Raw genomic sequence first — 24,678 nt, forward strand, 5'->3', positions numbered from 1 at the left:
CGCTCGGTCCCGGCCCCGCTCGGTTCCAGCCCCGCTCGGTTCCAGCCCCGCTCGGTTCCAGCCCCGTTCGGTACCGGCCCCGCTCGGTCCCAGCCCCGCTCCCATGGGCGGCTGCCGGGCCCCGCCGCCGCCGCCGCCGCCCGGGTCCTCCCCTCGCCCCCCTCGGGCCCCGGGCCCGGCCCGGACACAGCGCGGGCGCTGAGGGAAATCCCGGGAAGAGGCCACGGGAAGCTCGGGAAATCCCGCGGGTGAGCGGGACCGGGGGGACCGGGCCGGGGGAGCGCCGGGGTGCGCGGGGAGGGAGGGGCTGCAGTCCCGGGAATGCCGGGGATGCTCCGGTCCCCAATCCCTGAATCCCGGGAATGTTCCGGTCCCCAGTCCCTGATTCCCAGGAATGCTCCGGTTCCCAGTCCCTGAGTACCGGGAATTCTCCGGTTCCCAATCCCCGTGTCCCGGCTCTCCCGGGGGATGTTCCTGTCCCGGTTCCCCAGTCCCTGCCCCGGCCTCTCCCAGGGATGATCCAGCCCCAGTTCCCGGGAATGCTCCAGTCCCGAATTCCTCTGCCCCGGTTCCCCCTGTCCCGGTGCCCCCGGGATGATCCCAGTTCCTGTCCTGGTTCCTATCCCAGTTCCTATCCCAGTTCTCCTTGTCCCAGTTCTCCCTATCCCAGTTCTTATCCCAGTTCCTATCCCAGTTCTCCTTGTCCCGGTTCTCCCTATCCCAGTTCCTATCCCAGTTCCTATCCCGGTTTTCCCTGTCCCGGTTCCTATCCCGATTCTCCCCGTCCCCGTTTCCCAGGGGGAATTCCAGCCCCGAATCCCTGTGGGGATTTTTGGCCCGGCATTCCCGGGAATGTTCCTGTCCCGGTGTCCCGGGAGAATCCCGGCTGGGGGTTTCTCCGTACCCCGCTCCCCCGGGATGCTCCTGCCCCTATTCCCACCATCCTCATTCCCGGGGGGATTTGAGAGCCCCCTCTGGAATTCACGGATGGGGTTTTCCCCTTGGAAGTGGGACCAGGAGCTGGGAATGCTTTAACTGGGGGTGGGGGGGACAACAATCCCAGGGAACACAGAATCCATGGATCTGTCCCTGCTCCAAACCCCGTCCAGCCTTTCCCGGGGCGCTCCCAGGGATTCTCTGGGAATTCCTTCCCAAGCTCCCAGCCCCAGCTCCCCTTTCCCAGTGGGAAGCCATTCCCTGGCTCCTGGCCCTGCGGCCCTTTCCCAAATCCCAGCTCTCCCGGAGCCCCTGGAGCCTCGGGAAGCGGCTCCCAGGATTCCCGGGATCCTTCCCTGATCCGGCTGCACATTCCCGGCTCTCCCAGCCCCGGGAGCCGCTCCAGGGTCTCTCCAGGTGGGGCCTCACCTGCTCCATCCCGGAGCCGGAGCCGGGCAGGATGGGCCGGGATCGGGATGGTGCCAGGCCCGGATCCGGTGGGACATTCCTGCTTTTCCCGCAGGATGGAGAGCAAGGCGCTGCAGCTGCGCACCTTCTCCGAGCGCCGCAGCGGAGCCGCCCCCGAGGAGCCCCTGGAGGGAAGGAGCCTCTCCAGGATGAACCTCTGCGAGGATGGTGAGGGAGGATCCGCTCGGGATCAGCTCGGGATCCACTCGGGATCAGCTCGGGATCCACCTCCAGATCCACTCCAGACCCACCTCTGGATCCATTCAGGATCCACTCCAGATCCTGATTTGCCTCTGGATCTGAATCCGTATTCAACTCTGGATCTACCTCCAGAACCACTTGGGATCCACTCTGGATCTACTCTGGATCTGCCTCTGGATCCACCTCCAGACCCACTCTGGATCCATCTCTGGATCCTCTTCTGGATCCATTCCAGATCTGCCTCTGGATCCACCTTTGTGTTCAACTCCAGATCCACCTTGAGATTCACCTCTGGATCTGCCTCCGGATCCACCCTGGATCCACTCCTTATCCACTCTGGATCCACCTCCAGATCCACTCGGGATCCACCTCTGGATCCACCTCTGGATCTGCCTCCGGATCCACCTCTGGATCCACTCCAGATCCACTTGGGATCCACCTTTGTATTCAACTCTGGATCCACCTCTGGCTTCACTTCTGGATCCACTCTGGATCCACTCTGGATCCACCTCTGTGTTCAACTCCGGATCCACCTTGAGATCCCGTTCTGGATCTGCCTCCAGATCCACTCTGGATCCACCTCAGGCTCCACCTCTGGATCCCGCTCCGGCCCCACGGCGGGAATGGGAGCAGGGAGCGCTCCCGGAGCTGGGATAGTTCAGGAAGGAGCTCCGGCTCAGGAATTCCCGGCCGCAGGAATGGGAGCAGCAGCCGGAATGGTCCCGGGGAGGCCCTGGCACGACTTTTCCAGGGATTCTGCGGCTCCCCCGGCCCCGGGAGCATCCAAGGAAAGCTGGGATGGGGCTTGGAGCAGCCTGGGATGGTGGGAGGTGTCCCTGGGATGGGATTTGAGGTCCCTTCCCACCCAAACCATCCTGGGATTCTGGGATCGAGGACACTCAGGATCCATCCCAAGGGATTTTTATGGAATTCAGGGATGGAAAAGGGAAGGGAGACCCTTCCTGGAGTCCCCAATTCCCAGTGAAGCCCCTGGATCCTGGAATTCCTTCTCCAGGAGGAGTCGGGATGGGGCTGGATCCAATCCCAGGCTGGGAGAGCCGGGAATGTGCAGCTGGATCAGGGAAGGATCCCGGGAATCCTGGGAGCCGCTTCCCGAGGCTCCAGGGGCTCTGGGAGAGCTGGGATTTGGGAAAGGGCCGCAGGGCCAGGAGCCAGGGAATGGCTTCCACTGGGAAAGGGGAGCTGGGAGCTCGGGAAGGAATTCCCGGCCGGGAGGGTGGGGAGGGGCTGGGAACATCCAGCTCCGGACAAATTCCTTCTGGGAATGCCGCGAGGGGCTCAGGGAGGTGATTCCAAGGGAAATTCTGTGGGTGTAGGGACACCTTTGGATCCAGAGGGTGGGAATTTCCCGTCCAGGAGATCCCTGGATGTGGATCCCATTCCCAAAGGATTTCAACCTTTGCTCTTCCCAGCCTTCCCCACCGGCAAACAGCTGGAAAAGCCGGGAGGGAAGAGTCCAGGACTGATCCCAGAATTCCCAGCAAATCCCTGTCCCTGGGAAAGGCTGGAGGAACCTCCCTGGCTTTGGGAATTTTATGGAATTCCGTCTGGAATTCTCAGGGCTGGTCCCAAGGCGGGGCTGACCCTCCAGGGAGCGCCATTCCCACGGGAGAAGCCTCTGGAGCGGGATTCCTGGGAAGGGGCAGGAGCGAAGCCATCCCTGAGCACGGGAGCAGCCAGATCCCGCCCGAATTCCTGGGAAATTCCCGCCGGGAGAGCCGAGGATCCATCGGGAGAGGGATCCAAACCTCCTGCTCGCCCGGGATCGGCATTCCCGGCCCTTTTCCAGGGATTCGGGGACTCCAAATCCCAGCTCCCCGGAACCTGGGCAGGGAATGTTCGCTTTTCCTTGGATCCCGGCCCTTTCCATGGGCAAACCCTCCCGGCCGCGCTTCCAGGGGCCGGGAATGGGAGCGGCTGGATCGGGAGCCGCGGGAAGGGCGAAAAGTCGGGAAAACATCGGCGCTCTCCTCATCCCGGGAATGGCTCCGGGAATTCTGGCGTGGGAAGCGGGGGAGGAGATCCCGGCGGAGCTTCCCGGATTCCCTCGGGATCGCTCCCCTCCATCCCGGAGCGCATTCCCGGCTCCAAAGGTTCGGGAGTTTCGGGATCCGCCCACCGTGAGCCTTTCCCGGCTGGAGGCTTTTCCAAGCGTCCCGGTTTTCCCGGGATGGAACTTGGGAAGGACAGGGATGGGAATGCCGGGATCCCCCGATCCATGGGTTCCAGGGAGGAATTCCAAGGACCGGCTCCATCCCACTGGAATGGGTGAAGCTGGAGCTGGGAATTGCCCTGGGATGGGATCCCAAATCCCGGCTGGAATGATCCAGGCTGGAGCTGGGAATTGCCGTGGGATGGGATCCCAAATCCCGGCTGGAATGATCCAGGCTGGAGCTGGGAATTGCCCTGGGATGGGATCCCAAATCCCGGCTGGAATGCTCCACGGATCTGGCCATGGATCAGCGCTGTCTCCACCGGGGGTTTGGATTTGAGGTTCCGCCTCTCCCGTGGGATCGGAGCCCCGGAGCTCCAAGGAGCACAAAACACCGGGAAGGAGGAACCCATGGATCCATCTGGGAATTCTGGGCTTCTCCCCCTCCTTCTGCCGGCGTCTCCTGGGGGAAACTCGGATTTGGGGAATCCGGGAGGCTCTGGAATGCTGGGAGAAGCTGCTCCCAGAAATCCGCTGCTCCTACCAGGATCCAACAGGGAATGGTTGGGGTGGGAAGAGACCTTAAAGCTCAACTTTCCCTATCCTAGGCTGCTCTGAGCCCATCCCAGCTTTCCTTGGGCACTCCCAGGGATTCTCTGGGAATTCCTTCCCAAGCTCCCAGCCCCAGCTCCCCTTTCCCAGTGGGAAGCCATTCCCTGGCTCCTGGCCCTGCGGCCCTTTCCCAAATCCCAGCTCTCCCGGAGCCCCTGGAGCCCCGGGAAGCGGCTCCCAGGATTCCCTGGAGTTCAAGGTTTTCCTTGGAGCTGCATCCCGTGGGATTTGCCTGCTGGGGAGGCAGAATTCCAGTTTGGAGCCATCCCAGCAGCTCCCGGGGATCCCGGAATGCTTCGGGTGGGAAGAGACTTTGGAACCCACCCCATTCCCGACCTCTCCCCTATCCCAGGCTGCTCCAACCCCATCCAACTTTTCCTCAAACGCTCCCAAGGCCGGAGCCCCTCGTGGCTCCTCACCCGGCTGGGCCGATCCCGACCATTCCCACGGCATTCCCAGGGTTCCGCTGAGCCCCTTCCCGCTCTATCCCGCAGATCCCGGCCGGAAGGCGAAGAGCTCGGGATGCTGCGGCCGGCTGGGCTCGGCGGCGGCGCTGAAATATTCCGTGCTGGGCCTTTATCTCCTGGTCCTCCTCATCCTGGTGGGAATCTTCGTCCTGGCAGGTGAGGCCGGGCCCGGGATCCTCGGAATTCCTGCCCAGAAGGGTTTTCCAGGCCCTCCAGGGGAGGGAAAGTTGGGATCCGGCAGAATTCCGAGGAGCTCCTTGGGATACAGGCTGGGATCGTTGGGATCTAGGTTGAGATATTTGGGATTTAGATTGGGATCCTTGGGATCTCTGCTGGGATCCTTGGGATCCAAGTTGGAATCCTTGGGATCTAGGCTAAGATACATGGGATCCTCCCAGCTGGAATCGTTAGGATCTCTGCTGGGATCCGTGGGATCTAGGCTGGGATCTGTGGGATCCTTCCAGCTGCACACAGAGCACCGGGAGCGGCTGGGATTGGATCTTGGGGAGGCTGGAATTGCTGCAGGGGTTGAACTCTGGGAATGCTGAGGCTCCGGAGGGGTTCGGGAAGCGCCTGCCCGGAGCTGGAATTGTTCCCGTCGCTCGTGCCCAGCCGGGATTTCCTGGAATCAGGAAGATGGGATGCGGGCAGGGCGTTATCCCGGCACTTCCCAAGGCTCCCGCCTCCCCTTTCCCAAATTTTGGTGAGTGCAGGGATGGCAAAGCCCCTTGGGAATTCCCGGAATTCCCCTCGGGAATGCCCCGGCTCATCCCAGCACACACATTCCACGGGATCCTGCTGCCTCAGGCTTGTTTCCCCCTCATCCTCCTGGCAGAAATTTGGGAATTCCCGGTCAAATCCCAAATCCCAGGATCTCTCTGGACGGGTAGGAAATATGGACGAGCTCCCCGTTCCCACCCCTCCTTCCCGGAGCTTATCCCGTTATCCGTGGCAGGAAGGGACGTGAACTCTGCCCTTTCCCATCCCCAAATCCCCCCGGCTGCTCTCCAACGGCTGGGAAAGGCTGGAGGAAGATTTTCCCGGAATTCCGAGGCAGCTCCCAGCGATTCCTCACCGCGAATTGTTTGGATGTTGTTGTTGGCTGGCGGATCCCGGAGCGAGGGATTCGGGATGAGCTCCAGGAATAACAACAACAACAACAACCTCCGGCACCGGGAATCCTTCAATTCCCACCTCCCGGAGCGGCAGGACTGGCGGGATTCCAGGAAAAGCCCAGGAAAACAGCTTTGCCCCCGGGGTTTGTCACCCGGAATCTTGGAAAAGGGAAGCGAAGGGGAGAGGGAAATCAGGGAATCGTCTCCGTGGCTGCGGCTTTCCGGAGGTTTGGAATTTTAAGATGGATTTGGATGCGGCCAAGTCCTGGAATTCTGAGCTGGGTCAATCCCAGCTGGAAAACCACGGGCAGGGGATGGTGTGGGATAACGGGATCACATCCAGCTGGGAAGCGCAGGGAGAGACAGCCCCAGCTTCCTTGGAAAACCGGGAATGTTCACGGACACCTTCGGTGCCGGAGGGCTCGGATTTCCCACAGAAAATCCCGTCCTGGGCTCCTGGAGACAGACACGGAGATGGGAATTTCCTCCGTCTGAGGGGAAGGGGAATCACGGAATGATTCCGCTGGGAAGGGACACGGAAGGGTCTCCGATTCCATGGGATGCTTCCCGCTCTCCCGGCTTGCTCCGAGCCCCGTCCAACCTGTCCTGGAATGTTCTGGAAAGGGTTTGGTTGGGAATTGTTTGGGATCCAGCTGGGCCGCGAGACCTTCCTTGGAAAAGAGGCTGGGAAAAGGGTCAAAAATCCAAGGAAAGGCCTGGGAGCGGCGGGAACGGGAGATTTTCCTCCCTAGAGCCGGAGTTTTCCACATGGAACTTGGGCAGTTTGGTGGCCCCTGGGAATTCGCATTCCCTAAATCCCTGCTCCCCACAATCCGCTAAAAATCCTCTGAGCCTGTGGCTGGGACTCTGATCTCCAACCTTTTCATGGAATTGTGGGATTGTTGGGGTCGGAAAACTCCTTGGATCTCCTGGAGCCCAACCATTCCCCCGATCCAGGCTCCCAAGTGCCGCATCCACATGGATTTAACCCCTACAGGAATGGGAATTCCACCCCTGGAATGCCTTTTCCATGCGGGAATTGTTCCTAATTCCAGCCTGAACTTCCTCTGGCAAAACTCTGTTCCCTCTTGTTATTCCCAAATAACGGTAAAATCCCAAATATCCCCACATTTAAACCAAATATTCCCATGCTTCTCCTCAAGGAATGGCTTTCCCTGGACTTCTCCATCCTTCCCGTGGGATCTGTCCCACCTGATCCCCAATCCCAATCCCAGTCCCAATCCCAATCCCAATCCCTGTCCCAATCCCAACCCCAATCCCAATCCCAGTCCCAATCCCAATCCCTGTCCCAATCCCAACCCCAATCCCAATCCCAGTCCCAATCCTAATCCCTGTCCCAATCCCAATCCCTGTCCCAATCCCAACCCCAATCCCAATCCCAGTCCCAATCCTAATCCCTGTCCCAATCCCAACCCCAATCCCAATCCCTCAGATCCCTCCCAGGGCCCAGCTGGGATGAGCAGAGGGAACCAAACCTCAGCCTGGCTCAGGAGAAGAATCCCAGCCGGAATTCTGGACAAACTCTGGGATTTGTGGGATTGTAAAGATGCCTGAAGGGACCAGATTCCAGCTTGGACAGGGCTTGGAGCAGCCTGGGATAGGAGGAAGCATCTGGAATGGGATGGGATCCAAGGTCCCTTCCCACCCAAAGCATTCCAGGATCCTTGGGAACTGCTGGGATGGCTCCAGGCTGGAATTCTGCTTCCCCGGCAGGCAAGTCCCATGGGATGCAGCTCCAAGGAAAACTCTGAGCTCCAGGGAATCCTGGGAGCCGCTTCCTGAGGCTCCAGGGGCTCCGGGAGAGCTGGGATTTGGGAAAGGGCCGCAGGGCCAGGAGCCAGGGAATGGCTTCCACTGGGAAAGGGGAGCTGGGGCTGGGAGCTTGGGAAGGAATTCCCAGAGAATCCCTGGGAGCGCCCCAGGAAAGGCTGGAGCAGCCTGGGATCACGGAGAGTGTCCCTATCCAACGGGATGAGCTTTTCCTTCCCACCCGCAGCGCTCCAGGATCCTCTGGCCCTTCTCCATCCTCAGCTCCTGGGAGTGGAACTTCTGGGCCGGAATTTCTCCTCCGGGAATCGAGGAGCTGGGAATGCCTTGGGAGGGGGGGCAGGATCCCACATCCCAGAGCTCCTCCTGACCTCCCACTTCTCTCCTCCATCCATCCATCATCCATCCATCATCCATCCATCCATCATCCATCATCCATCATCCATCATCCATCATCCATCCATCCATCCATCATCCATCATCCATCATCCATCCATCATCCATCATCCATCATCCATCCATCATCCATCATCCATCATCCATCATCCATCATCCATCATCCATCATCCATCATCCATCCATCATCCATCATCCATCCATCATCCATCCATCCATCATCCATCCATCCATCCATCCATCCATCCATCCATCCATCATCCATCCATCATCCATCCATCCATCCATCCATCCATCATCCATCCATCATCCATCATCCATCCATCCATCATCCATCCATCATCCATCATCCATCCATCATCCATCATCCATCCCAGCATCCCGGCCCTGCGCGTCTCCCGAGGATCTGCAGGCTCTGCTGGGCGATGTCCAGCGGCTCAACGAGACTTTCCGGGACCTGCGGCTGCGGCTGCTGCTCCCCGTTCCCACCGGAGGAGAACTCCTGGAGCACGTCTGGAGCCTCCAGGAGCTCCTGCAGAACCACTCGGACTCTCTGCGGCGGCTGGAGGGGTTCCTGCACGGCCTGCGGGATCAGGCCGGACAGACGGACGGCTCCGTGGCCCGGCTCCGCGATTCCCTGCTCCGGCAGAGCGACGCGGCCCAGCTGGAGCTGTCCCGGCTCTCGGTGGACGCCAACGGCAGCCGGCTGCTCCTGGAGCACCACCAGCACCTCCTGGGCCACCTGGGCGGGCGCCTGGAGCTCCTGGGCGAGCAGGTGACGGCGCTGGCCGGAGCCGTGGATTCCATGAACCGCAGCTTCTCCTACGACGTCCGCCTGCAGCGCTCCCGGCTCCGGGATCTGCAGGGGCTCCTGGGCAACGCCAGCGCGGAGGCGCGGAGGATGAGGATGGAGCAGGCGGCCGTGGAGCGGCAGCTGAGGCTGGAGCTGGCCCTGCTCGACAACGTCACCGAGGAGCTGCGCCTCAAGGACTGGGAGCATTCCGCGGCGCTCCGGAACGTCTCCGTGATCCGCGGTGAGCGGGATCGGGAATGGGTCAGGAGCGGGAATGGGCCGGGAGCGGGAATGGGCCAGGATTGGGAATGGGTTGGGATTGGAAATGGGCCGGGATTGGGAGTGGGTTGGGATCGGGAATGGGCCGGGATCAGGAATGGGCCGGGATCAGGAATGGGCTGGGATTGGGAATGGGTTGGGATTGGAAATGGGCCGGGATTGGGAGTGGGCTGGGATCAGGAATGGGCCGGGATCAGGAATGGGCTGGGATCAGGAATGGGCTGGGATCAGGAGTGGGCCAGGATTGGGAATGGGTCGGGATCAGGAATGGGCCAGGATTGGGAATGGGCCGGGATCAGGAATGGGCTGGGATCAGGAATGGGTCGGGATTGGAAGTGTGCCGGGATCGGGAACAGGCCAGGATCAGGAAGGGTCTCCCCGTGGTCCTGCCGGGAGGATGGAGTGATGTCACCGAGGTCCGGATCCCTGGGATGCGGCCGGGCTGGGGGAATCCACCAGGGAGCGGTGGAGTTGTTGGGGTTGGAAAAACTCTCTGAGGGATCCCAGTGATCCCAGTGATCCCAGTGATCCCAGTGATCCCCCTCAGTGCTCCCCACCCAGTGATCTCAGTGCTCCCACAGTGATCCCAGTGTGCCCAGTGCTCCCCCCCAGTAATCCCAGTGCTCCCCCAGTGTCCCCCAGTGCTCCCAGTGCCCCAACCATTCACCGCTGTGGATCCCTGTCCCCCCAAATCCATGTAGATTTTAATCCCTCCAGGGATGGCAACTCCAAACCCTCCCCTGGGCCTGCTCCAGTTCTCCTCAGCCCTTTCCATGCAGGAATTATTCCCAATATCCAGCCTGAGCCTGCCCTGGCCCAGCCTGAGGCCATTTCCCCTTGTCCTGTCCCTGTTCCCTGGGAGCAGAGCCCGAGCCCTCCTGGCTGTCCCCTCCTGGCAGGGACTTGTGCAGAGCCACAAGGTCCCCCCGGAGCCTCCTTTTCTCCAGGCTGAGCCCCTTTCCCAGCTCCCTCAGCCTCTCCTGGGGCTCCAGCCCCTTCCCAGCTCCGTTCCCTGCCCTGGACACGCTCCAGCCCCTCCAGGGCTCTCCTGGGCGTCTCCATCCCCTCGGAGTCTCCAAACATTCCCCATCCCTGGGTGGGAAGAAAGCTCCCAAGGCTCCCTCGAGGATGCCGGGAAGAAACAACTTCCCCCATCCCACCTTCTCCTCCTTTTCCAGCCTCAGCCATTCCCAAATCCCGGGAGAGTTTGGGTGGGAAGGGCCCTTCAATCCCATCCCATTCCGACTCCAACACCTCCCACTGTCCCAGGCTGCTCCAAACCCCATCCAGCCTGGCCTTGGGCATTCCCGGGATCCAGGGGCAGCCACAGCTTCCTTGGGAATCCTGTGCCAGGGAGGGGGAGACCCCACAGAGAATCCCAGGAGCTCTGGGAATTCCCACTGGAATTCCCGCTGGAATTCCCGCTGGAAAGGCCGGGGCTGTTCCCCTTTTCCAGCTGCTGGTCGGGAGGGGCCGGATGTGGTTGATCCCCAGGAGATCCATCCCCCTGGAATACCCGGGACAGCTCCCGGGGTCCTTTCCCTCATCCCTGGGGGACGGTGGCTCCCAATCCTGGGTTTTTTGGGATTCTGGGATCCCTCTGCCCCAATATTTCCCTTTTTCCCCACTCCTGCATCCCGCTCTTCCCTCCCCATCCCCGGGAATGACGTCACCCGCTCTGGGATGAAGCCACCAGGGGTGGGATCCCGCCCTGGAATCTCGTTATCCCAAACCAAATCCCTTCCCGAGCACCGGATTTATCGGCCCTGACACATTCCTGGCATCCCAAACTTCCCTCTCCTCCCATCCCATGGATAATTCCCGGGGCCTCGTGCCCAGCTGGATTCATCCCAGCTCCAGATGTCCTTGGGTGAGTCCGTCGTGTTCCCGGATTTGGCCGAGCCGTTCCCGGCCTTTTCCCTTCTCCCCGAATCCTCGGCTATCCCGGGCTCTGGATCCTGGATCCCGGATTTGGCCGATGGCAGCTTGGGAAGGGCCCCGGCTCCCCTCCGATATCCAGGGATTGTTCCCAGTGCCTCCTGTGCCTCGGGAAGGAGAACACGGAGGGGTTCTGGGTCTCAGGAGAATTCCCGGGATCCGCCGCCCGCCCGGATCCGCTCGCGGCACCCCGGGGTGGGATCCGCTGGATCCCAAAGGCCACAGGAGGATCCCATCCCTCAGGGATTGGAGGCTGGGAGGGCGGGATGCAGCAGGAATGGGAATTCCCGCCTGCTGTGGGAAGGGTCGGGAGCCTCTCCCAGCCGCCCTTCCCAGATTTCCTCCAGCCCGGACGCTCCGTGTCCCAGGAGCTGCTCCTGGGATGGGACCATCCCGGCAGGAATTCCGGAAAATCTGTGGCTGCCCCATCCCTGGAATGGTCCATTCCCAGGATCTGGAGTCCATTCCCAGGATCTGGAGTCAATTCCCAGGATCCAGACTCCATTCCCAGGATCTGGAGTCCATTCCCAGGATCCAGGGTTTATTCCCAGGATCCAGGGTCCATTCCCAGGATCCAGACTCCATTCCCAGGATCCGGGGTCAATCCCTCCGTCCCCTCAGTCCCAGAGCTGCTCCCCCCTGGGGCCGGGACAGCCAGGGCTGGGAATTCCACATTTCCCATCCTCCTTTCCCATCCTTGACCATTGCCAGGCCGGGATGCTTCCCAACCCTGACACGGATCTGGATCCCACTCCCAATCCCACTCCGGATCCCACTCCTCCTGATCCCACTCCAGATCCTGCTCCAGATCCCGCTCCTGATTCCACTCCATATCCCACTCCGGATCCCACTCCAGATCCTGCTCCAGATCCCGCTCCTGATTCCACTCCAGATCCCACTCCAGATCTCACAGATTCCTACAGATCATTCCCAGAGCCCAATTCCCGATCCATGAAAACCACCGCACATCCCTGCTCCTCCTGAGCCTTTTCCATCGCCCTGGCTGGATCTCAGCTTCCTGAGTTCCCGGCTTTTAGGATTTCTGGGAAAACACTTCCCGATGCTCCCCCCGGATGGGTGGGAATGACCCTTCCCAGCCTCTCCCTGCTCTCTTTTCCCTTATCCCAGGAATTTTCCCCCTCCCCCTCCTATTTTTTCTCCTCAAATTCCTTCTTCCCATTGTTTTGGCTCCCGATTCTTCCCAGATTTTGGGATTAGACCCTTTGTGGGATGAGGGACAAAACCCGGGACTGGAATTTCCCGCTCGTTCCTGGGATTTGACCAAAATCCCGCTGCCAATCCTCTCCTCAAGGATCATCTCCAGAATTCCCAGAGGATCATCCCGGCTGGACCAATGTCCCTGCCCGTGGATGATCCTTCAAATCCTTTCCAACCCCCAGAATTCCGGGATTCTAGGAACATTCCCAAATTTTCCCTGATTTCTTGCAATGGTTTCATTGGGAATGTCCCGGCTTTTGGTCTAAAGGAAAATTCCCGGAGTCGCGCTCAAGGTGGAGCCTCCGGGTGAATTTTCCTGGCACTTGGAGCAGGTCGGTGGAATTCCAGTTTGGGATTTAACATCCGGAAATCCCGGAGGTTTAAAATCACGGAAAACCGCTCCGGCAGCTCCTTTGTTCCCAGGTTTCTCGGGGATCCCTGGATCTCCCTGTCCTGCTGCACATTCCCGAATCCGGGATGTGATTCCCGTTGTCTTCCAGGGCCGCCGGGACCCAAAGGAGACCGAGGCACGGAAGGGATGGAGGGAGCGCCCGGCCTTCCCGGCCTGCCCGGCCTCCGAGGTGAGGAAAACATTCCCGGCATCCGCAAAATCCCCCCGATCCCATCCCGACATCATCCAGGGGCTGATCCAAAGCCCGTGGGACCATTCCTGGTGACTTCCCGGCCCATCCCTCGGGGATGGATCCGCTCTCCCGGATCCTGGAATGTCCATCCTGGAGGGGAAAATGCCACGGACCGCCCGGCTCCAGGAAATCCATGCTGATATTCCCAGATTCCGGGCTCTCCCAGGAATTGGCAGCCCCGTTCCCAAACGGAGCCTTCCAAGGCCGCAGGGCTGGAATTGCTGCTGGATCCCTCCGGCAGATCCCGGCAGAGGGGCCTCGGCTCCCAGACTTTTCCAGGATGTTTTTTCCAATGTCGGGAATGCCGGTTTTCCCAACCCCCCTTCTTAATCCCATTGGTTTTGGGAGGAATTCCCACCAGAGCACATTCCCATCCTGAGGAAATCTTGGATCCAGCGGTTTGGGATTTGAGGGGAATCCTGGGAATTCTGGCTCCGAGTGGCACAGAGGATCCCCCTAGGAACAACCTGGTCCCACGGAGATGACGGATCCATCCCGTCCGGAGCGGGGATCTGCTCGGATCCCACAGGATGGAGCCCTGGAGCCAGATCCAGATCCAGATCCTGATCCAGATCCAGATCCAGATCCAGATCCAGGGCCAGATCCAGATCCAGATCCAGATCCAGGTCCAGATCCAGATCCAGGGCCAGATCCAGATCCAGATCCAGATCCAGGTCCAGATCCAGATCCAGATCCAGATCCAGAGCCAGGGCCAGATCCAGATCCAGGGCCAGATCCAGATCCAGATCCTGATCCAGGGCCAGATCCAGATCCAGGGCCAGATCCAGATCCAGGGCCAGATCCAGATCCAGATCCTGATCCAGGGCCAGTTCCTGATCCAGGGCCAGATCCAGATCCAGATCCAGATCCAGATCCAGGTCCAGATCCAGATCCAGAGCCAGATCCAGAGCCAGAGCCAGGTCCAGAGCCAGAGCCGGAGCCAGATCCAGATCCAGGGCCAGATCCAGATCCAAATCCAGATCCAGGGCCAGATTCAGAACCAGATCCAGATCCAGATCCAGGACCAGGACCAGGACCAGGTCTAGATCCAGGTTTGGATTCATATCCAGGTCAAGGTCTGGGTCCAGGCTCAGCTCTGGATCTGGGCACAGGCTCAGGTCCAAGTCCAGACCCAGATGTTGGTCTGGGTCCTTGTCCAGGTCAATGTCCAAGACCAGGACCAGCTCCAGGTCCAGGTTTGGATCTGGATCCAGATCCAGGTTCAAGACCAGATCCAGTTCCAGGACCAGGTCTAGATCCAGTCCAGGACCAGAACCAGATCCAGATCCAGTCCAGGACCAGAACCAGGTCTAGATCCAGTCCAGGACCAGATCCAGATCCAGATCCAGTTCCAGATCCAGGACCAGATCCAGGACCAGATCCAGATCCAGTCCAGGACCAGAACCAGGTCTAGGTCCAGGGCCAGATCCAGGACCAGGTTCAGATTCAGGTCCAGGTCAAGGTTCAGATCCTGATCCAGGTCCATATCCAGGACCAGGTCCAGCCCTGTCCTCCCCTGCTCCAAACCCACCCCACAGGACTCAGGGTGTCCGATCCAGCTCCAGATCCAGCTCCGGATCCATCCCTGGGATCCCCCGCTCCAAGGATTCCGAGGCATTTGATGGAATTGCTTTGGGCTCAAACCCCGGGATTTTGGGATCTCTCCTTCCCGGGCCCAGCCCAGCGCGACAGAGACAGCCTGGAAATCTGATCTGCCCCGGCCAGCCCCTCCAGCTGCCCGTGTTCCCTCTGCCTGCAGCTGGAATTCCTGGCGCTGACGGATCTGTGGCTGTTTTCCTTGGGTGTAACAACCCTCGGAATTAAATTGGCTCTTTTCCTCGGTTTTCCTTTTTTTTCCCCCATTTTTTCCTTCTTCAAACAGAAAAACAAAGGAACCTCAGGAAGCTTCGGCTCCGGGAAGAGCTGTGGGAACAGCCACGTCTTTTAGGGTTTCTCCTGGAGTTTTTCGGGATGTGGGCACGACCCTTTGGATCTGAGGTGGGGTTCAGGTGTATCCCAGGAAAATTCCCTTTTCCATGGAAAATCCACAAAGAAATCCAGGTCCTGACCCCTCCTTGGGATGGACACAGCAGAGAAAATTGGAGTTTGGGATAATCCCTGCTGGAGCTGGGGTGGGAATTCCTCCTCACGAACCAGAGGAAAACGGTGCCCAGGTTTGGGAAAGCCCAGCCCAGGAAGGGCCCAGGGAATCCACAGGGATGGAGCCAGGCTCGGGATGAGCCCCTGCTGGATCATTCCCATGGGATCATTCCCGGCTCCCTCCAGATCCCGCCTGCAGTGCAGGTTCCATCCCTCCATCCCGGATCCAGACCTGGATCCAGGGCCACGTCCTGCTTGGAGTCCAGGACTGGATGGAGATCCAACTCCAGATCCAGGTCCAGGTCCAGCTCCAGCTCCAGCTCCAACTCTGGATCCAGGTCCACGTCCAGATCCAGGTCCAAATCCAGATCCAGATCCAGGTCCAGCTCCAGGTCCAGGTCCAAATCCAGATCCAGGTCCAAATCCAGATCCAGATCCAGGTCCAGGTCCAGGTCCAAATCCAGATCCAGGTCCAAATCCAGATCCAGGTCCAAATCCAGATCCAGATCCAGGTCCAGCTCCAGGTCCAGGTCCAGGTCCAGGTCCATATCCAGATCCAGGTCCAGATCCAGATCCAGATCCAGGTCCAAATCCAGATCCAGGTCCAGGTCGAGGTCCAAATTTAGATCCAGATCCAGGTCCAGGTCCAGGTCCAAATCCAGATCCAGGTCCAAATCCAGATCCAGATCCAGGTCCAGGTCCAGGTCCAAATCCAGATCCAGGTCCAAATCCAGATCCAGATCCAGGTCCAGGTCCAGGTCCAGGTCCAGGTCCAGGTCCAGGTCCAGGTCCAGGTCCAGGTCCAAATCCAGATCCAGGTCCAAATCCAGATCCAGATCCAGGTCCAGGTCCAGGTCCAGGTCCAGGTCCAGATCCAGGTCCAGGTCCAAATCCAGGTCCAGGTCCAGGTCCAGTTTCAGGACCAGGACCATGTCCAGGACCAGATCCACAACTGGATCCAGGTCAAGGTCCAGGATCAGGAACCAGATCCATTTCCAGGACCAGATCCAGATCAAGGAGCAGATCCAGGTCCAGGTCCAGATCCACAGCCAGATCCAGGTCCAGGTCAAACTCCAGGTCCAGGTCCAGGAGCAGCTCCAGATCCAGGTCCCACATGGATGGAGGTCACCTCTGAGGTTTGGATGTGTCCCCGGTGAAGGAATTCCCGAACTCCAGCCCCAATTCCCAGCTCCCGGAGGTCGGGAATGCTCACACCGGGGGCTTTCATCCACCTCCTTCTCCGAGAAACATCCAACCCCTGGGACAACATGGATTCAGGAGACCTGGGGCTCCTGGGCGACACATCCCGATTCCTTGGCATGGATCCTGGTTTTCCTTCCTTCATCTCCAGATTTGGAGCCCAATTTCCTCCATCCGAGCCCAGGGACACTCAGAAATTCCTCAGCTCCGGACAAATCCATCCCGGATCCTGAGGAAGTGCAGGAAAAGGATGGGCCGGACTCTCCACGGTCTCCTGGCGTTCCCGGCCCATGGGGATTGTGGAATTCTGCTGGAAGCGGCTGATTCTGTGTCCTCGTCCTCATTCCAGGCCTTCCCGGGGAGCGGGGAGCCCCCGGCCCGCAGGGATTGAAGGGGGACCAGGGAGAGCCGGGCCCTCGCGGCCCCGCCGGAACGCGCGGATTCAAAGGTACGGACGCCATTCCGGCCGGGATCCGGGAGCGGAGGAGATCCCAGGATGAAGGGAAGGGAGAGCGGGGGATCCTCCGGATCTCCTGGCGGAACGGGAATCCCAACAATTCCTACACCGCCATTCCCGCTGGAGAGGGAACCAATGGATTTGGGATGTCCTCCCATTCCATGGGGCTCCCTGGGGACCTCCCGGGCCTGGCTCCAGCAGGGATTTGGGAATAATCTCCCGGATCTTTTCCGGGGCATTCCTGGCTCGCCGCCGTTTCCCGTCTTCCCACAGCCGGGAAAACCGTGGGAGTAGGAAGTGGGGATTTGGCGGGAGGCGGCCGGCCCCGGACACCCGGGATGGGAAATTCCGAGCTGCAATCCCAAAAAGTGTCCTTTGAGCCTCGGAATTCCTGCTGGGAAGAGCTGGGAGTTGTAGGGAATGGAAACCTGGAGTGGGATTGGGATTGGGATTGGGATCAGGATCAAGACTGAGATTGGGATTGGGATTGGACCTTAAAAATCCTTGGATTCCATGTCCTTCCACATCTTCCACTATCCCAGGTTGCTCCAGGAGGTTGGAAAACCCCTGGATACACCCCTGGAGCACCAGGAATGTTGGGATTTTCCCACTGGCCGAGGGCTCCTTAAATCCAGAAAGCGATCCCAAAAATCCCCGCCGGCTTGGGTTGGGATTCTCCAGCCTGGTGCCGGATTTGCTCGGCAAAGAAACATGGAATTGTCGAGGCTGGGAAAGTTCTCCGAGTCCGAGCGTCCCCCAGCGCCACATTCCCATGGATTCCAATCCCTCGGGAATGGGGGCTCCGGCGCTGGACTCGATGGGCTCCGAGGGCTTTTCCAACCTCAACAATTCCATGAAAACCTCAAAGCCGTTCCCGGATCCCGTCCCCATCCCTCGTGTCCCAGTGGATGGGGGTCACCCCCAGGGCTCCCGAAAATCCATCCCCATCCCCCTCCCCCCGAGATCGGGAATGTTGGAGACGGGCATTCAATCCAACCCCTTTTCCAATGAAAATCCAACACTTCCAGCAGCGCTCGGGCACTTTGGGATTCTCTGGAATTTACGGGAAACAGACCCGGATCCGGGCACGGATCCAAAGCCGGGCTTTGCCTTAAATCCCGGATTTCTGTCCTACCCTTCTCCAAGGATTTCCTTCCCCCTCGGTTTCCCAGGAATTGCATCCCAGGAATCCTGGGATGGGGGGTTTGGGTGTGGAGGAGCCTCCTCATGGAAAATTCCAGGTCTAAACCTCTCCCGAGTCCTTCCCCTGCTCGGAGTTTTCCCATTTCCAATGGGTTTTCCCTCAAAGTGGCCCCAGGGAAGGAATTTTTTCCCTCATTCCCAAACGGGAAAAATTCTCCTGGAAAAGAAGGACAGGACCACCCTCCCCACTTTTCCATGGAAAAGGAAAACACACCCAGGAGGAAACAGCAGCAAAAATCCAAGCTGGGATGGGAAATTATGGGATGAGTTCGGGGGGATCAGAGAAGATTCCTTCCGGAACATCCCCAGGCTGAAATTTTTGGGAATGTTCCTGGAGGCAGAACCTGATTCCACCTGGGAAAATGGGGATTGTTGGGGTCTCCTGGGGATTTTCCCGAGGTTTTGGGCTCTGTCATTCCCTGGAGATCCATGGGAAGAGCTGAGGGTCTCTGCCGTGGTGTCCGGAACTAAGATTTGTCCACAATCCCAAAAAAAAGATGGGAAAACGGCCTGGAATGCTCCGATGGTTGTTGGGGCAGGAGGGACCGGGAGAGGCTCCTCCAGAATTCCCAGGCTCTGTCCCAGCCCCGAGGCTCCCTCCAGGCTCCCAGGGAATCCGATCTCATTTTTTTGGGATGTTCTCCAGCCCCGACACCTCGGGAGCTGAAGTCACCGAGTTATTCCCAGCAGGAAATCCCTGGGAAGAGGGGAGAGGTGGGAAAAGGGGGAAAGAAGGAGATGGAGAAGGCCGGGGAAGCTGCGGCTGCCCCCGGATCCCTGGGAATGTCCAAGGAAAGGCTGGAGCAGCCTGGGAGAGCGGGAGGAGTCAGGCTTGGAATGGGCTGGGATTGAAGGGCCCTTCCCACCCGGCCCATCCCAGGATTCCCGGAATTCTCGGAGCGGTGATGGAAACTGGGATGAGCTGGGGATTTAGGGATGCTGCAGGGACGGGAATCCTCTTCCACATCCCCCGATCCCAGCGATCCCAGCGATCCCAGAGATCCCTGGATCCCTCCAGCTCGGCCTTGGGCAGTGCCAGGGATCCAGGGATTCTCTGGGAATTCCTTCCCAAGCTCCCAGCCCCAGCTCCCCTTTCCCAGTGGAAGCCATTCCCTGGCTCCTGGCCCTGCGGCCCTTTCCCAAATCCCAGCTCTCCCGGAGCCCCTGGAGCCTCGGGAAGCGGCTCCCAGGATTCCCGGGATCCTTCCCTGATCCGGCTGCACATTCCCGGCTCTCCCGGAGCAGCTCCGGGGCCTCCTCTGGAATTTCTCCATCCGGAGTTGGGATCCGGAGCTGCTCCGCTCCCCCTTTTCCCTCCGCCCGAACTTTGGGATCATCCCAGGCCCTTTCCCGGATCATTCCAACCTCTCTCCCAGCCCATCCCCTTCCCAATCCCGTTTTCCCTGTGCTGGCCAGGCTGGATCTGCTCCAGCATCCCGACCCCATCCCTGGCCGCATTCCCGGGATTTCCATCTGGATCCCATCAGCTCCGGGCCGCTTTCCCTCATCCCACACATCCCCCTGGAGCCATCCCGCTCTCCCGCAGCCTCCCAGGGAAAGGGCGGGAATTTCCTGCCCAGCTCTGGGATTTGGGATCGTTTTCCATCCGATGTTTTCCTTGATCCCGGATTTCGGAGCCGCTCCGGGCGTTGTTTGCTGTTCCTCGGGATGGGGCCGAGCCGGGATCGGCAAATCCCAGCCCCCGGTCCTGGAAAACTTGGGAATGAGGGAGGAGGAGGCTCCGGGAGAGCCAAGGGATGACAGAGCTCGTTAGTGAGCTCATTAACGGGGTTAATTAAAGCCTCGTTGGGATATGAAATCATTCCCGGGATATCGGAGGGGCGGGAATGTTTATCCAGCTGTTCCCCGGCATCGCCCTTTTCCATGGACACGAGCTCGGCGTTTCCGCAGGGATTTGGGAATCCCGGAGCCCGGGCCCCAGGTGAGGAATTCCCACCCCAAATCGGGAATTTCATCCCAAAATCCAGAGTTTCGCTGCTTTTTAAGGGATCAGGAATTCCAGGAACACCAGGCCTGTGGTTCCCTCTGCCCCGGGATGTGTTCCCGGAGGATTTTGGGGATTTTCCCATCCTTCCGGAGCAGGGAAGGGAATTCCCAACAATTCCGGCTCCTTCCCTTCCCAGGTGAGCGCGGCCCCAAGGGGGACAAGGGCGACCGAGGCGCTGCCGGCGGCACCGGTGAGTTCCCGGATCCATCCCGAGGAATTCTTTGGGAATTTGGAGTGCTGGGAAATTCCTGACACAAAGAGGCTGCCGGGAAAACCATCCCGGGGTTTTCCTGCCCGGGAGAGGAGGAGCCGGGAAGCGGGAGAGGAGGGGGGGGTGGGAAAGGACCGGGAATGGTGGAGGGAAGAGGTTGGGAATGGCGGAGGGAAGAGATCGGGAATGCTGGAGGGAAGAGGTTGGGAATGGTGGAGGGAAGAGATCGGGAATGGTGGAGGGAAGAGATCGGGAATGGTGGAGGGAAGAGATCGGGAATGGTGGAGGGAAGAGATCGGGAATGGCGGAGGGGAGAGGTTGGGAATGGTGGAGGGAAGAGATTGGGAATGGTGGAGGGAAGAGATCGGGAATGCTGGAGGGAAGAGATCGGGAAGAGATCGGGAATGTCCCTGCAGGCTTGGGACACCTTCCTGCCATCCCAGGGACATCCCTGCCCATTCCATTCCCATGGAATTCCAGGGAGACCCTGGGGACATTCCCACAGAATCCCGTGGAATCAGGGACATCCCATCCCTGGGGACATTCCCTGGAATCCCATGGAATTGGGGACATCCCACCCCAGCCTGGGGACACTCCCTGGAATCCCGAGCCCATCCCAGCCCCCGCGGGAGCCCCGGGGATTTTTGGGAATGCCGCTCCCACCCGGATCCTGCGGCGGGAGCAGGGCTGGGATGGCCGGGAGCTGCTCCGGGGGGGGGGCACCGAGGGATGGGGACACCGGGAACGGTGATGATGTCACCAGGGATGGTGGTGATGATGTCACCAGGGGTGATGTCACCATGGATGATGATGTCACCAGGGGTGATGTCACCAGGGATGATGATGTCACCAGGGATGGTGGTGATGATGATGTCACCAGGGGTGATGATGTCACCTGGGGTGATGATGTCACCAGGGATGGTGGTGATGATGTCACCAGGGGTGATGTCACCATGGATGATGATGTCACTAGGGATGATGTCACCAGGGATGATGATGATGATGATGATGATGATGATGATGATGATGATGATGATGATGATGATGATGATGTCACCAGGGATGGTGGTGATGTCATCAGGGATGATGTCACCAGGGGTGATGTCACCATGGATGATGATGTCACCAGGGATGATGCCACAATGGATTATGACAATGTCACCATGGGTGATGATGATGTCACCAGGGATGGGGATGATGTCATAAAGGATGACGATGATGATGTCACCATGGATGATGCCACAATGGATTATGACGATGTCACCATGGACGATGTCACCATTCCTGGAGATTCCAGCATGGATGACGTCACCATGGATGACATCACCATCCCTTTCAGATGTCACCATCCCTGGAGATGTCACCATGGATGACATCACTGTGGATGATGTCATCATGGATGATGTCGCCATCCCTTTGATTTGTGACCATGAGTGACATCACCATGGATGACATCACTGTGGATGACATCACCATGGGTTACATCATCACGGATGACATCACTGTGGATGATGTCACTGTGGATGATGTCACCACGGATGATGACGATGCCATCTCCCATGATGATGATGCTCATCGACCGTGGGTGACATCACCATGTGTGACATCACCGCGGGTGACATCACCATGTGTGACATCACCGCGGGTAACATCACCATGGATGATGACGATACCATTCCCCATGATGATGGTGATCATCTACCGTGGGTGACGTCACCGCGGGTGACATCACCATGAGTGACATCACCATGGGTGACATCACCATGGGTGAACTCACCATGGGTGCCATCCCGGTGCCATCCCGGTGCCGGTGCCATCCCGGTGCCATCCCGGTGCCATCCCGGTGCCGGTGCCATCCCCCGGGGTCGTTTCGGGTTCCCGCAGCTCCGGCCGAGGGCTCGGTGCGGCTGCAGAACGGCTCCGGCCCCCACGAGGGTCGCCTGGAGATCTTCCACGAGCGCCGCTGGGGCTCGGTGTGCGACGACGGCTGGGACCGGCGCGACGGCGACGTGGCGTGCCGCATGCTCGGCTTCCCCGGCGCCGCCGACGTCTTCCGCATGGCGCGCTTCGGCCAAGGTGCCGCTCCCGGCTCCGGGAACCCACGGGGGCGTCCCCATCCCGCTCCAGAGACATTCCCGGGGTGGGATGGACGGGTGGGTGAACCCCGGGGTCCCTTCCCGGGCTGGAGATTCCCGAGTTCCTCTGAGCTCCTCCATCCGGCCTCTCGGAGATGGGGGATCCCAAAAAAGCCACTCCAGGAGCGCGGCCGGAAAGTTCCGGAGCTGCTGTCCCACATTCCCGCCTCAGGAGACCTCGGGATGCACTCTGCCATCGCTGCTCTGTGCTCCAGCCATCCCAGCTTTCCTTACGGATTGATCCCAGGGATTCTCTGGGAATTCCTTCCCAAGCTCCCAGCCCCAGCTCCCCTTTCCCAGTGGAAGCCATTCCCTGGCTCCTGGCCCTGCGGCCCTTTCCCAAATCCCAGCTCTCCCGGAGCCCCTGGAGCCTCGGGAAGCGGCTCCCAGGATTCCCGGGATCCTTCCCTGATCCGGCTGCACATTCCCGGCTCTCCCAGCCCCGGGGTCTCTCCAGGGCCGGGGGGATCCATGGATATTCCGGAGGCGGGGAATTCCAGGCTGTCTCTCCGTGTCCGCAGGCACCGGGAAGATCTGGATGGACGACGTGTCCTGCACGGGCAGCGAGGATTCCCTGGAGCTCTGCAGCTTCTCGGGGTGGGGCAGAACCAACTGCGGCCACGCCGAGGACGCCGGAGTGCGCTGCCGGACGGACTGAGCCCGGAGACATCCCCAGGGAAACCCCAAATCCATCCCAAAGGGAAACCCCAAATCCAGCCTGAGGGAAACCCCAAATCCAGCCTGAGGGAAACCCCAAATCCAACCCAAAGGGGAATCCCAAACCCATTCCAAAGAGAAACCCCAAAGTCATCCCAAATGGAAACTGCAAATCCATCCCGAAGGGAAATCCCAAATCCAACCTGAGGGGAAACCCCAAATCCAACCTGAGGGGAAACCCCAAATCTGTCCTGAGGGGAAATCCCAAATCCAACCCAAAGGGAAATCCCAAATCCAGCCCGAGGGGAAACCCCAAATCTGTCCTGAGGGGAAATCCCAAACTTATCCTAAATCCATCCCAAAGGGAAACCCCAAATCCAACCTGAGGGGAATCCCAAATCCATCCCAAAGGGAAATCCTAAATCCATTCCAAAGAGAAACCCCAAATCCAACCTGAGGGGAAACCCCAAATCCATGCCAAAGAGAAACCCCAAAGTCATCCCAAAGGGAAGCCCCAAATCCAACCTGAGGGGAAATCCCAAATCCCTTCCAAAGGGCCAAGGGATGATCCCGAAGTTATCCTGAGGGGAAATCCTAAATCCATCCCAAAGGGAAATCCCGAATCAATCCCGATGGGGAACCCCAAATCCATCCAGGAAACCCCAAATCCGTCCTGAGGGGGACCCCAAAGCCACCCCAAAGAGAAATCCCAAAGCTGTACTGAGGGGAAACCCCAAATCCATCCTGAGGGGGACCCCAAAGCCATCCCAAAGGGCCAGGGAATGACCCCAAATCCATCCCAAAGGAGAATCCCAAATCCTTCCCAAAGGGACTGAGAGGAAAACCCCAAATCCACCCCCAGGGGAAGTCCCAAATCCATCCCAAAGGGAAAACCCCAAATCCATCCCAACGGGAAACCCCAAATCCATCCCAAAGGGAAAACCCCAAATCCATCCCAATGGGAAACCCCAAAGCTGTGCCAAAGGGAAAACCCCAAATCCATCCCAATGGGAAACCCCAAATCCATCCCAAAGGGAAAACCCCAAATCCATCCCAATGGGAAAACCCCAAATCCATCCCAAACGGAAAACCCCAAATCCATCCCAATGGGAAACCCCAAATCCATCCCAAACGGAAAACCCCAAATCCATCCCAATGGGAAACCCCAAATCCATCCCAACGGGAAACCCCAAAGCTGTGCCAAAGGGAAAATCCCAAATCCATCCCGAAGGGAAATCCCAAATCCATCCCAACGGGAATTCCCATCCCGGGATCCCGGCCGGGCTCGGGAATGGGATCATTCCCAGGGAAATAAAGGATTTTGGTCTTCTCTGGCTGGGCCAAAGAGCTGTGGGGTTTCTGGGGTGTGTGGGGTTTGTGGGGTGTGTGGGGTTTGTGGGGTGTGTGGGGTTTATGGGGTTTGTGGGGTTTGTGGGGTTTGTGGGAATTTATGGGAATTGATAGGGATTTATGGGGAGTTAATGGGATTTATGGGGTTTATGGGATTAATGGGGTTTATGGGATTGAAGGGAATTTATGGGGTTTTATGGGAGTTAATGGGATTTATGTGTTTTATGGGAATTTATGAGGTTTTATGGGAGTTAATGGGATTTATGGGGTTTTTGGGGTTAATTGGGTTTATGGGATTGAAGGGAATTTATGGGTTTATGGGGTTTTAT

At 59.1% G+C, this 24,678-nt stretch overlaps 1 protein-coding gene across 4 annotated transcripts; it reads left to right on the forward strand.

The window, feature by feature from the left end:
- On the forward strand, positions 1-24,334 carry SCARA5 (scavenger receptor class A member 5). Of its 4 annotated transcripts, none has more exons than XM_058836533.1 (10): positions 1-248; positions 1,460-1,572; positions 4,885-5,013; positions 8,534-9,190; positions 12,885-12,965; positions 16,678-16,776; positions 20,133-20,186; positions 22,092-22,283; positions 22,864-23,016; positions 23,362-24,334. In XM_058836533.1, exons 2-9 carry the CDS (start codon positions 1,461-1,463, stop codon positions 22,998-23,000), a joined length of 1,461 nt encoding a protein of 486 aa, XP_058692516.1. In that variant the 5' UTR covers positions 1-248; position 1,460; the 3' UTR covers positions 23,001-23,016; positions 23,362-24,334. The 4 variants fall into 4 exon arrangements, with proteins under 4 accessions (XP_058692516.1, XP_058692517.1, XP_058692515.1 ...); XM_058836534.1 differs by having other exon boundaries at positions 8,534-8,931; positions 9,022-9,190; positions 22,864-24,334; XM_058836532.1 differs by having other exon boundaries at positions 22,864-24,334.
- Positions 24,335-24,678: the final 344 nt, after the last annotated feature.

This window comes from Poecile atricapillus, chromosome 3, assembly GCF_030490865.1.
Source record: "Poecile atricapillus isolate bPoeAtr1 chromosome 3, bPoeAtr1.hap1, whole genome shotgun sequence".
Taxonomy (NCBI): domain Eukaryota; kingdom Metazoa; phylum Chordata; class Aves; order Passeriformes; family Paridae; genus Poecile; species Poecile atricapillus.

Excerpts from the sequence above, each read along its gene's own strand:
- SCARA5 (XM_058836532.1), top strand. The coding sequence starts at position 1,461 with ATGGAGAGCAAGGCGCTGCAGCTGCGCACCTTCTCCGAGCGCCGCAGC. Across the intron at positions 5,014-8,533 it reads GGGAATCTTCGTCCTGGCAG|CATCCCGGCCCTGCGCGTCT; the intron begins GTGAGGCCGGGC and ends CATCCATCCCAG. Across the intron at positions 12,966-16,677 it reads CGGCCTGCCCGGCCTCCGAG|GCCTTCCCGGGGAGCGGGGA; the intron begins GTGAGGAAAACA and ends TCCTCATTCCAG.